At 38.9% G+C, this 12500-nt stretch overlaps 1 protein-coding gene across 11 annotated transcripts in view; it reads left to right on the forward strand.

The window, feature by feature from the left end:
• ccpg1 (cell cycle progression 1) overlaps nt 1–12500 on the forward strand; it is a 29042-nt gene that overhangs the window by 16177 nt on the left and 365 nt on the right. For 2 of the 11 annotated variants that reach the window (NM_001351662.2, NM_001443912.1), the window contains 4 exon segments: nt 132–229; nt 3853–4095; nt 6872–7872; nt 9785–12500. The exon segment at nt 9785–12500 is cut by the window's right edge and continues 365 nt beyond it. In NM_001351662.2, the coding sequence (NP_001338591.2) occupies nt 132–229; nt 3853–4095; nt 6872–7872; nt 9785–9983 (1541 nt within the window). In that variant the 3' untranslated portion in view covers nt 9984–12500. 11 annotated transcript variants of the gene reach the window in all.

A 12500-nucleotide genomic window follows, 5' to 3' on the forward strand; every position in this document is an offset into this window, starting at 1 on the left:
TTTAGGGGTGGGGTGGGGTGAGGGCAATATAATTTGGACCGTTTGGACCGTATAAAATGAATGGAAACCTATGTAATGTCCCCACTTTTCACAAAAACAAAAGTGTGTGTGTGTGTGTGTGTGTGTTTCAGGCACAGTGCAGATTCAGGAGAGGCAAAGGATTGTGGAGAAGAGTCGTGTGATTGAGCTGGACGTGCCTTGTAAAAGAGAGCTGGATGTTATAAATAAGGTCTGTGTGTCAATCCTAACACCCACACAGATACATACAGCTTTATTTCCAGAGTCGGGTGTAATGTGTTTCTGTATTCTAATTACATTTTTGGGGAACGCAGTAATGTAACTGTAATAAGGTTACGGCCCTTTGGCCGCCGGGAAGGAGGAGGCGGAGAACCGACTAAGTTTTAAAATATTTATTAATACCAGGGACGGCGGCTCCTCACGGAGACTACGTCTAAACCAAAACAAACGGATGGCAGCTCCTCACAGAGACGGCCATCAAACTGAAAACAAGAGTAAAACAATGTGTCTGGGCCTGGTCCTCTCTCGGCCTCCTCTGCCATCGTTCCTTCTCTTATAGTCCAGAGCTCCTTCCTTGGGATTCGAGGCCGGTGCGCACCACAGGTGTATCCACTTACGCGGCGGCCTCATTCCGTTCCCACGGCTCTCGGCCCCGCCCCCTCGCCACAGTAACAAATTACATTTAAATTTGTGTAATTTGGTTACAGTTACTTAAGTCAATGTAAGGCCCAATCCCATTTCTACCCCTTAGCCCAGGGGTGCTCAATCCTGTTCCTGGAGATCTACCTTCCCTCAAATTTCAGTTGCTACCCATATCAAACACACATGATCTAATTAATTAGGACCTGAACACCAAAGACTTAAAACCAACCAAATATCAACGTCTAATGATGTCACAGCTTGAAGTTGTGTGAACGTTCCCACTATGACGTCTATCAGATGTTAGATTTTGGTTGTCATACCTGATGGATAAATGTCAGTTTTTGACAATGTCAATATGATGTTGGTTTAAGATGTTGGCTCGACGTTGAATTTTGGTCACTTTCTAACAACCTTAATATTGGTGTCATTTGACGTCATTATTGGACATTATGCTTAGACGCTGGCTAGACATTGAATTTTGGTCACTTGACATCACAACCTAAATCTAACCTAATATTAACATGTTATGACGTTGTGTGCCTGCGGAATAATAATTAAATGCACTACAGAATGTTACGTTTACACATCCACAAATGACATGTAAACGCATCAGCTTTTCACAGGGTAATACCAATCACTACTCATGAGTACTTCTGAAAGGGCGACTTTTTACACCTACTTTGAGTAATATTTACAACAGGTACTTTTACTCTACTCACACTACATTTTTAGGCAAGTAATAGTACTGTTGGAGCCATTTGTGATATTTATATACATTTATATTTTATTTGTTTATTTGTTGCATGATTGATTGAGATTAATAGTATTATAAAGTATTATTCTGTGTCACTGATCGAGTGGTTTAATGATATAAACTCCACCTATATGTCACGTCAGCTCACCTGCTTACGTAAGCGCTCACAGGTGATGGGGGATCAGCTGACAGGAGTAGCGGGGAAACAGTTTTTTGACCATGTTTGTTTGTCGTATTTGTAAGAATAATAAAGTTACTCTTGAGATATAAATGCTTGGACGCGTCATGAACATCACTGCTCCTGTCAAAACGGCTCCGTAATAACTAGAGGATGCTGGAGATTGTTATAGGTACTTTTACTTGAGTGTGATTGTTCAGTACTCTTTCCACCACTGCAAATAAGTATATGATCACATGTAGCTTATATTTATGCAGTCCCAAGTAAAAATTTCCAGGTTTTGATAAATAAGCTACTCTATGGTAATACTTTACATTTAAGTACATCAGTTTTCTTTTTACTTTTTAAGATCAGTGCCATTTTAATTAACTTTTAGAAGCACATTTTAATTTAAACATTATTATTATTTTTTACCTGTAAGCACAGTTAATGTTCAAACTATTTATAATGTTTAAAGTGGCTGACAATAATAAATATCCTTAAAGGGCCATGACACCCCGCTCTTTTGGTTAGAGTCTACTTCAGAATTTTTTCAAAAGATGCATGATTAATGGGCGTGGAGCTCCGCGAGCATCGGGCAGGGGTGGGCGTGGCCAGCAGGGGAGAAGGGGAGCGAATAACTGCTGTTGTCAGTTAGCTCACAAAATGAGACACAAACTGTGAGGAGACGCATGAGTTTATAGTTCACAAAGTTAAAATGCAAAGAAATGAACAGTGATTTAATGCCCTGCTACATTTGTTATTTGTAATTTCATATACAGACAACCACAATTTATATCATTATAAAGATAATCGTGTTCATGTAAACACTATAAATGAGGACTTCTCCTTCAATCCCCGTATCCAGCAGACTCAGTGCAGCAGGTCTCCTGACCCGTCTATTTTAACCATTAACCCTGCTGGTAATCTGGAGGATTTAGGCGAACACAGCAGCACGGCGATGTGTCTGAATGTGAACGAACTCCTGATGAAAGACTGCGTCCACCATTCTCCAATTCTCGTGCTGCTCTCCCGACAAAAATGCTAACAGCACAAACACAGCTTTGCCGTATGATCGGCCCTGACAAGATCGCGGGGGAAAACATGCAACAAACCCCGTGGATGATAGAAACAAACGCATATGAGCCTTCATGAACGGCTAAATACTGTGCCGTGGTTTCCGTGTCTCTCAGCTCGGACTTGACACTGGCAGGTCTCATGAATAATTAAGCAGCCGGCTCTTCTCATAGGATAAGAAAACTCCGCTATGAATAATAATGAGAAACCGACGCGTCATCATTGCACTTGCAGTTCTGCGCTACGTCATTGATTTTGATCCCTCACTAATAATCATTTTAAACCCGGAAGCTTAAATTAGGTGACAAAAGCTCAAAATGATCCAGTTTTCCCCACAATTAAAGCTGACAGGTGCTAACATTGTCTTTACTGATGCTCAACACACACACACATCTGTTAATACAAAAGAAAAAGTTCTCCGGGGTGTCCTGAACCTTTAATAATAGGAATTCATCTGCATTGTTTTGGAACTGTGCAGAGCTTTAGCTGCATAAGTAGGCCTGCTATGCTTCTGTATTTTTAAACTGGTCATTATGGTGGTACTTGGAGAGACAATTTTTTTATGAGGTGGTACTTGGTGAAAAAGTTTGAGAACCGCTGTCCTAGAATATTTTTTCTTCTTGAGAAAGTCTTATTTGTTTTATTTCGGCTTGAATAAAAGCAGTTAAATTTTTTTAAAAACCATTTTAAGGTCAAAATTATTATCCCCTTTAAGCTATTTTATTTATTGATGGTCTACAGAACAAACCATCATTATATAATATCTTGCCTAATTACCCTAACCTGCCCAGTTAACTTAGTTCAGCCTTTAAATGTCACTTTAAGCTGTATAGAAGTGTCTTGAAGAATATCTAGTCAAATATTATTTACAGTCATCATGACAAAGATAAAATAAATCAGTTATTAGAAATGAGTTATTAAAACTATTATGATTAGAAATGTGCTGAAACAATCTTCCCTCCATAAACAGAAGTTAGGGAAAATAAATAAACTGGGGGCGAATAATTCAGGGGGGCTAATAATTCTGACTTTAACTGTGACAAACTGCAAACTTTTAATGTTTATTTAAGCTTTATATCTTCTAAATGTAAATTTGGTCACTATTTTTGGGCACACTAGATATCCTTAAAACGAACATGATACTAACATCCAACAAAAACGTTAATTTCACCTTTAACAGTTTTATTCCTGTTTGCAAAAACAGGCCCAAAGACGAGATTTATTCGAGCAGCTCATGCAAACCAAAAGCCGGATGGAGAGCCGGGAGAAAGATCTGACCGCCGAGAACCAGAAGCTTAAAATCTCTCTTGAGCGAGAAGAAGCGTCTCTGTCAGCCCTTCAGGAGGAGCTGTTGGTCCTGCGGGGACAGATCCGAGAGCTGGAGGACAGAGGAGCCGGAGCCCAGTCCATCCAGAGCGAAAACCAGCGGCTGAAGGGACACTTGCAGGTAGAGATCAAATCAGGGGAGGATTTAGTGATTTGGGGGCCCTAAGCAGATCCAGCCATGGCACCCAACAGTCCTAATATACACCATTATATTGATTTATTATGTTTTTGTATCTATTTATTTATTTCGCTGCCTTTCTTATATTACTCAATCTTGTTTTCTATATTTTTGTCTTGAAGTACAAATGAAATCAAAACTAGCCATATTGATTTTATTAGCTTACATTGCTAGTTTAGTGGTGAACAATTCATCTGTGCATGTCATTAAGTAAAAAAAAATAGATTGCATTGATAATCTAAAATTAAAATCTGCAGATGCACTCCCTGATTGTTTTCAGTTCAATTCTCAGATTAGGTCAGTCTGAGGTATTGGGCGTGGGCGTGGCTAACATACTTAACCATGCACCTCCAGCTGTCAGTCAACAAACAGAAACAGTGAGGAGGAGGAGTCTGTTAGGTTGTAATAACTCTCTTCAAACCCTTTTCCCCATCTTTCTGAATAAGATGCCTACTTTACTTCATCCAATCAGCTCGTAGTAGAAAAACAAGCCACGCCCACTGTTTTCTCCTTTAATAATCTGTTTCTCAAGGAACTGCATCACAATACGAATAAAAAACAACAGTCGCAGCTTCCAGTTCATGCAGAATTTAATGCAACCTCTACACTAAAATATCAATGGTCCCACTTTATAATAAGTGGCCTTGACTAATATGTACTTACACAGGAATTAATATACTTATTGTGTAAATACATATATTTACTGTGTACTTATGCTTGATTAAATATGCAATGTATGCAATTACATCTGTAATTAACGTTTGTAATTACATTTGTAAATACACTGTTGACCATCCCTTACACCCTCAGCATGCAAATAACAATATAAAACAATGTTATATGTATAATTTATACAAACTTAGGTATTAATTGTGGCCGCCTACCTCTGAGTTGACTTGGAGTTTAAATGAATATGTTCCTTAGGATGCTTTACTAGGCACAAGCAGTGGAGGGGGGTTTTGGGTGCTTGAGCTCTTGCTTTTTTTTTTTTTTTCTTGGAGAAAAAGTGCCCCCTCAAAATGAAAGTACCCCTCGGTTTTCACATCATGCACCTGCCCCTCGAAAGGTCTCTGCACGGCTCTGTGCTTTACGTGCATAGCCAAAACTCAAAGGGGCCTAAAGGAGCTAATAATTTTGATCTTAAAATGGTGTTTAAAAAATTACAAACAGCTTATATTCTAGCTGAAATAAAGCAAATAAGACTTTCTCCAGAAGAAAAAATATTATCAGACATACTGTGAAAATTTCCCGAATCTGTTCAACATCATCTGGGAAATATTTAAAAAAGAAAATCTAAGAGGGGCTAATAATTCTGACTTCAGCTGTATATATATATGATCCAAATTAAATATTTATTTGAATATCTATGTAACAAAATAGTTTTGTATAGTTTTGTTTTATCAATGTTTGTATTATACACAATAAGTAATCCACAGTGATGTGAAAAAGTGTTTGCCCCCTTACTGATTTTAATAACATTGTGCGCTAGCAAAATAACTTTTGCAATTAAAATGTCATTTAAATACAATTTTAATGATGTAATTAATAACCTTTTTGAAGTAACTTTCCCAACACTGGTTGCAGGGCCTTTTTGATTTATTGATCATGACATGAATTAAAGCGCACCCATGGTGAAAAATCTACTTTTTAAGCTGTTTGGACAGACATGTGTGTATGTACCGTGTATAGACTGTCATTTTGGGGTGATATAAACACACACAGTCCTTTTTTTTTCAATTTAACAACATAAAAACGGAGGACCAATTAAAGCGGTTTTCAGACCGACCGCAACTTTACGTAGGAGAGCGGTCCCCCCGCCCACCAATATTGATTGATAGCCTCGCGTCACGATCATATGCTCAGTTTCTTGTTGCACGTCCACCATTTTCAGTGTTAAAGCGATGTCACCAAAGGAACACCCTTGCTCTATTTTTAGATAAGACTCATTGGGCTCAACACACGATCAATATTCTCCACATTATCACTGTAATCGGAATTATTGCTTGTACCTTTTGCGTGGCGCAGTGCATTTCGGAGTTCTAGGCTTGGGTTTCTGTTGGGGTGCACGCGGCGGAGCTTTGGGTCAGCGGCTCGGCGGCCAAGGCGCCGTTGTGTTTGCCCTGGTAGAGGCATGTTTTTGGAGTTCTGGAATGCGTGGCGTGACGATTCGGGACACTTCATGTTTCTTCCGCGTAACTGAGTGTGTCTGGTTTGCAGTGTCGCGGCGTATTTGGTGCCTCAGTCAAAGTTAATTCAGTGTGTGTGGTTATTAGTCTCGGTGTACAAGCTCAGCACTTGTACACTGAGACTATACAAAAACACAAATGATTTTGTACTCTGCTTGGTCTGTGTCCGACTCGTACATGTACGGCTGAATGTTCATCCTAGCTTAGCTTAGCTTCCCTCTCTCTGTCTGTCAGCATGTCTGTTGCAAACACAGAGCGTGGGAGCTCTTGGCTCCGCCCCCTTGTTACGTTGGGCGGGAAGCCGAAACTGTGAAGTAACACGCCCCTAAAACAGTAAACTGTGTAAACGCCCCCAACATGACACTTTTGAACACATTATTATTATAACATCTGAACTGTGTGTTGAAATGAACCTAAACTAACACACTCAGAAGAACCCTAATATTAATATGAAATCATAAAAAAGGGTAAACTGTGCTCTTTAAATCATGGTTAATGGTAAAATGGATTAATTGCTGCATCCCTGCTTGCAGGAGGAGAAGCAGAAACTGCGCAGCTTCATGAGCCAGAGAGAAGCTCTGATGGCTGAGGCTCAGCTGCTGCGGAAAGAGCTGGAAAAGGAGCGAAAAACCACTGAAAATCTGAAGGAAGAAATCAATCGGAAAGAGGAGACCGGAGAACTACAGGCAAAACTAGAGGAGCTGCAAAACAAGCTGAAGTTTGAGCAGCAGCGCTCCGATCTGTGGGAACGACTGTATTTGGAGATGAAGGAAGAGCGAGCGAAAGGAGACCGAGACGTGAAGAAGACGAAAATCCCCAAAGATGGGATGCTGGGAAAAGTGAAGGAAACGTTCGACGCCATGAAAAACTCCACCAAGGAGTTTGTGCATCATCAGAAGGAGCAGATAAAAAAAGCCAAAGAGGCGGTGAAGGAAAACCTGCGCAAGTTCTCCGACTCCGTTAAATCCACGCTCAGGAATTTCAAAAACTCAGCGACTAACGTTTTTAGTCACGAAAAGCGATTTCAGGAGCAGCAAACCTTCCAGCAGGAGCACGGAAACAAACGTGCTGACGATTGGCAGCCGCAGAAACCTTTATACTCACGTAAACCCACCGGCGACTCTTCGTTCAATGCCGAACGCAATACGCGCAAACCCGGCGCACAAAAAACACCCCCAAAAGGATGTTCAGGGGTCTACGATTGCGCCTACCAGGAATCGATGAGTTTGTTCAATAAAGCCATGGAGCCCATTCGCGCGGATGAGTTTAACGAACTCCTGCACAGTTATTTGCAGAAAGAAGTGGGTCATTTCCACCACTGGAGGGAGCTGGAGAGCTTCATCAATAACTTCTTTCATAACGGCGTCTTCATCCATGATCAGATGCTGTTTACCGACTTTGTCAGCGGCGTTGAGGATTATCTCGAGGAAATCATCGAATATCACGGTCTCAGCGATGATGTGTTCGAGGACCTGGATGATTATATATATCGGCACATATTTGGAGAAACGTACATAAAATACTATGGGCCGAGGTAAGGCATTTTGCTGTCTTTTTCGTTATTAAAAATTCACAGATATGGTTTGTGTATCTTGTAACTTGGGCATCTCAATTTTCCGTTTATTATTATTATTGTTGTTAAAGTCATGTTTATAGCGACACCGGTGGCTGTTTAATGAACTGCATAGCGAACAAAAGAGCGAATTTGATTCGATATTCACAGCAAAGTTGTCGTTTTATGCTCTTCAAATAAAAAAAAAGTTTTTATTGTTTTTGCTGACACAGCTAGTGAAATTTAAGTTTATTATTAATATTTTAAAGCCTTGTTTATAGCGACACCAGTGGCTGTTCAGTGAACTGCATAATGAACAAAAGATTGAATGGCTGCGTCCGAAATTGCATTCCATATAGTCCTCTATAAACAGTTCGAAAAATAGAATTCGAAAAAGCAGTACGCGAGAAGTACCCAGATGACCTGCTACTTCCGGTGAGATTCTGAAGTGCGCATCCGATGCATGCTACGCTGTCCCATGATGCACTGCAAGAGAATTCGTGAATGGGAGTAAAGCGATGCAACTGACGTGGGTAGGTCACCTTATCATGACAAAATGGCGTATGTAGTACATCCGAGTTCCATTCGTACAACTCGCATTCATACTGTATAGAACGTACTTCTCAAACGGTCAAGTAGTAAATTTAGATTTAAATGCAGTAATGAGTAGTAGGCGATTTTGGATGCAGCCAATGTAATTCGATGTCCAATATACTCACAGCAAATTTGTTTTACATGGTTTTATGCACTTCATAACATAATTTTTGTTACTAATATTTACAGATACAGCTAGCAAAATTTACACTTATTTATTAGTGACACCAGTGGCTAGTGGTAGTGTTGTTTTCTTATATTGTTTAAAGTGTTCATTTGAGAATGAGGGCAGCAGAATTTTACCATATTTTATTATTATTTATATGCCATTGTAGGTTTTGTAAAATTGTAATCTTATTTTCAGATTTTATATTTTTTATTAAAAATTAAATAATTTAATTTAATAATTTTTTAAAATTGAAAATTAAACAATAATTTAGTTCAGTTGTAATTCATTATTTTCTATTTGGCTTTACATTTAATAGTTAAATTTATAACAATTTAATAATAATAATTTAAGTATTGTTTGTGTGTTCATTTAATGGTTATTCATTTTAATCCAATTAATACAAATATTTTATATAGTTTTGGTTAATGATTACAATCTTACAAACTTTTAAAAACATGATATATATATATATGTATATATTTATTTATTTATTTATTTTTTTTTTTTAAAGTAATACAGTCGCTATGCAGAATTATTAGCCCACGTTTATTAGCCTTTTTATCTTTGCCATGATGACAGCACATCATATTTAACTAGATATTCTTCAAGACACTAGTATTCAGCTTTAAGTGACATTTAAAGGCTTAACTAGGTTAATTAGGGTAAAGTTAGGGTAATTAGTCAAGTCATTGTATAACAGTGGTTTGTTCTGTAGACTGTTCTTGTTCTGTAATTAATATTGACCTTAAAATGGGTTTAGAAAAAATAAAAACTGCTTTTATTCTAGCTGAAATAAAACAAAACAGACTTTCACCAGAAGAAAAAATATTATAGGAAATACTGTGAAAATTTCCTGAATCTGTTCAACATCATTTGGAGTATACCTCAAAAAGAAAAGTACAGGAGGGCTAATATTTGTGACTTCTAACTGTAACTGTATATGAATTGGCCCGTGAGAAGTGCACACTAATGCTTCTGTTTATCCGGTGCATGCTGATAACTTCTGTTGCTTCTCTGTTTGTAGGTCTGAGAAAGAGTAGCATCTGCATGTTGACACGCATGAGTGAACCACGCGTCAGGCTTTGTGGCAAAAAAAACCCCTAAAACTATTTCCTGTTTGTAAATTTGCAGTCGCGCCTTGGAAGGGCCGGGGTCAAAGGTCAAGGCGTGGCGTCCCTGCCAGCGCCCACAGAGAAAGCAGCAGCATCAGCCTCGACCTCGACCTCACAGAGCCAAGAAATGGAGCCAGCACTCAGGACGAGACCCGAACCGACAGTTCGCAGATGTCAAAATAGAGCTGGGCCCGATGCCTTTCGATCCCAAATACTAGAATAAACATTTCTCTGCTTCTCAAACACCATCATCCGTAGTTTAGTTTTGCATTGGAGGAAGCTTCAAGTTCACTTTTCCCTGCGAATATTTGTAGTTTTTTGCACATGGAAATGTCCTAATGCTGGTTGACTGATTTCTTTCTGCACTTTTTCATGCAGATCTCATTTTTTATGTCATGCAATATTTAATTTGATGTTTCCCGGATTCTCTAAACTCGGATTCTCTAAACCAGGGGTGCTCAAACCTGCTCCTGGAGATCCTGCAGATTTCAGTTGCAACTCTGACCAAACACACCTGCCTGTAATAATCAAGTGCTGTTTGGGTTCTAATTGATTGGTTCAGGTGTGTATGATGAGGGTTGGAGCTGAACTCTGTAGGAACCCTGCTGAAAAATCCAGCTTAAACCAGCCTAGGATGGTTGGCTGGTTTTAACTGGTCAACCAGGCTGGTTTTAGAGGGGTTTTGGCCACTTCCAGGCAGGTTTCCAGCCTGGTTTTAGCTGGTCAGGCTGGGAGATGACCAGCTAAAACCAGCTTGACCAGCCTTACCAGGCTGGGAGCGCAGCCAAAACCAGCTATGTCCAGCCTAAACCAGGATGTTCAAGCTGGTTTAAGATGGTTTTAGCTGGTCACTTTCCAGCCTGACCAGCTAAGCCTAGGCTGGAAATGGCTAGAATCCAGCCTGGAAGTGGCCAAAACCCCTCTAAAACCAGCCTGGCTGACCAGATAAAACCAGCCAACCATCCTAAACTGGTTTAAGCTAGATTTTTCAGCAGGGAAGGTAGATCTCCAGAAACAGGCTTGAGCACCCCTGCTCTTAAACTCTATAACAGGGGTCTCGTTCCTGGAGGTCCAGTGCCCTGCAGGGTTTAGCTCCAACTTGCCTCAACACACCTGCCTGGGTGTTTCAAGCATACCTAGTCAAGCTGCGGTCACACTAGAGTTTGTGCGTGTGAAATTCTGTCGTATGGTGCTGCGAAAAGTGGCAGGAATAAGCAAGATTATTAGACATTAAAAAAAGCGAGCGATTGGTCGATGTTTTAAATTTCTGGCAGAGAGGTCATGTTTTGATCCTCTATTGGTCTCACGCAGTCAAGTGATGTGATTTCGCAGGTCAGAGTTCACCAAGCTTGAACTTTGCACCGCAGCGAACTGCAACACAACGCATGACCCTGCGTTTCCGGACTGACGCATTCGCGTACGTATGAATGGAAGTCTATGGGGAGAAAAGTCCAGTGTGACCCCAGCTTGAGACCTTGATTAGCTTGTTCAGGTGTGTTTGATTAGGGTCGGAGCTTAAATCTGCAGGACACCGGCCCTCCAGGAACACGTTTGGTGACCCCTGCTCTATAACGTTAACAACCAAACTTGTTCATCTTGGCTTACAAACCAAATCACTATAGAATTTTTTGCATACTCGACCCGGACCGACAGTTCGCAGACATCAAAATAGAGCTGGGCCCCCATGCCTTTTTATTTCTATCTATACTAGAATAAACATTTTTCCTCTTCTCAATGATGATCCGTAGTTTAGTTTTGCATTGGAGGAAGCTTTAAATTCACTTTTTTTGTCATTTACATTTTTTGCACATGTAAGTGTCCTGGTTAAGTGATTGTTTTTATTCTGCGTTTAAATGGCTCCTTTTTTTATGCAATATATAATTTGATGTTTCCCGGATCCTTCAAACTTGTGGAAATCATATTTAAGGATTGATTTTTTTTTTTTTCATTACATTAACAACCAGATTTGTTCATTTTTGCTTACAAACCAAATGAATAATTTGGAGGAAGCTTTGAGTTCACTTTTTCCTGCAAATTATTATTATTTTTTGCACATGTAAATGTTCTGATTCTGGTTGACTGATTTTGTTTCTGCATCCAAACGGCACCTTTTTAAGAAGATCCATTTTTTAATGCAGATTTATGTTTCCCGAACTCTTTAAACTTGGAGAAATTGTATTTGAACGATTTAAATTTTTTACATTAACAACCAAATTTGCTAATTTTGGCTTACAAATTAATATAGAATTTGGAGGAAGTTTTGGGTTCACTTTTTCCCGCAAATAATTATTGTTATTAATTATTTATATATATATTTTTTGCTCACGTTTTTTAGTTGATTAAATTTTTAATGCAGATTTATGTTTCCTAAATTCTCTAAATTTGTGAAAATCATATTTAAGGATTGATTTTTTTTTTAATTCATAACATTAATGACCAAATTTGTAGATTTTGGCTTACAAACCAAATTACTATAGATTTTTTTTGCATTCAGCATGAGACCCAAATTGTCTAGACTTGTGGAAATCCTATTTAGGGATTGAAATTTTTATGTTAACAACCAAATCTGTTCATCTCGGCTTACAAAACAAATTAATATAGAATTTGCTATATTGCTGATCTGACTTTTATCTCAGAGCGAATTATTTCTTGCCTTTCAATTATTTTTTTTATAATAGTTTTATAATAGTTTTTTTCCTTACAATTGTGAGTTTGTTTCAAAATGTTACAAGAAA

This window comes from Danio rerio, chromosome 18 (genome assembly GCF_052040795.2).
Source record: "Danio rerio strain M-AB ecotype USA chromosome 18, GRCz13ab, whole genome shotgun sequence".
Classification (NCBI taxonomy): Eukaryota; Metazoa; Chordata; class Actinopteri; order Cypriniformes; family Danionidae; genus Danio; species Danio rerio.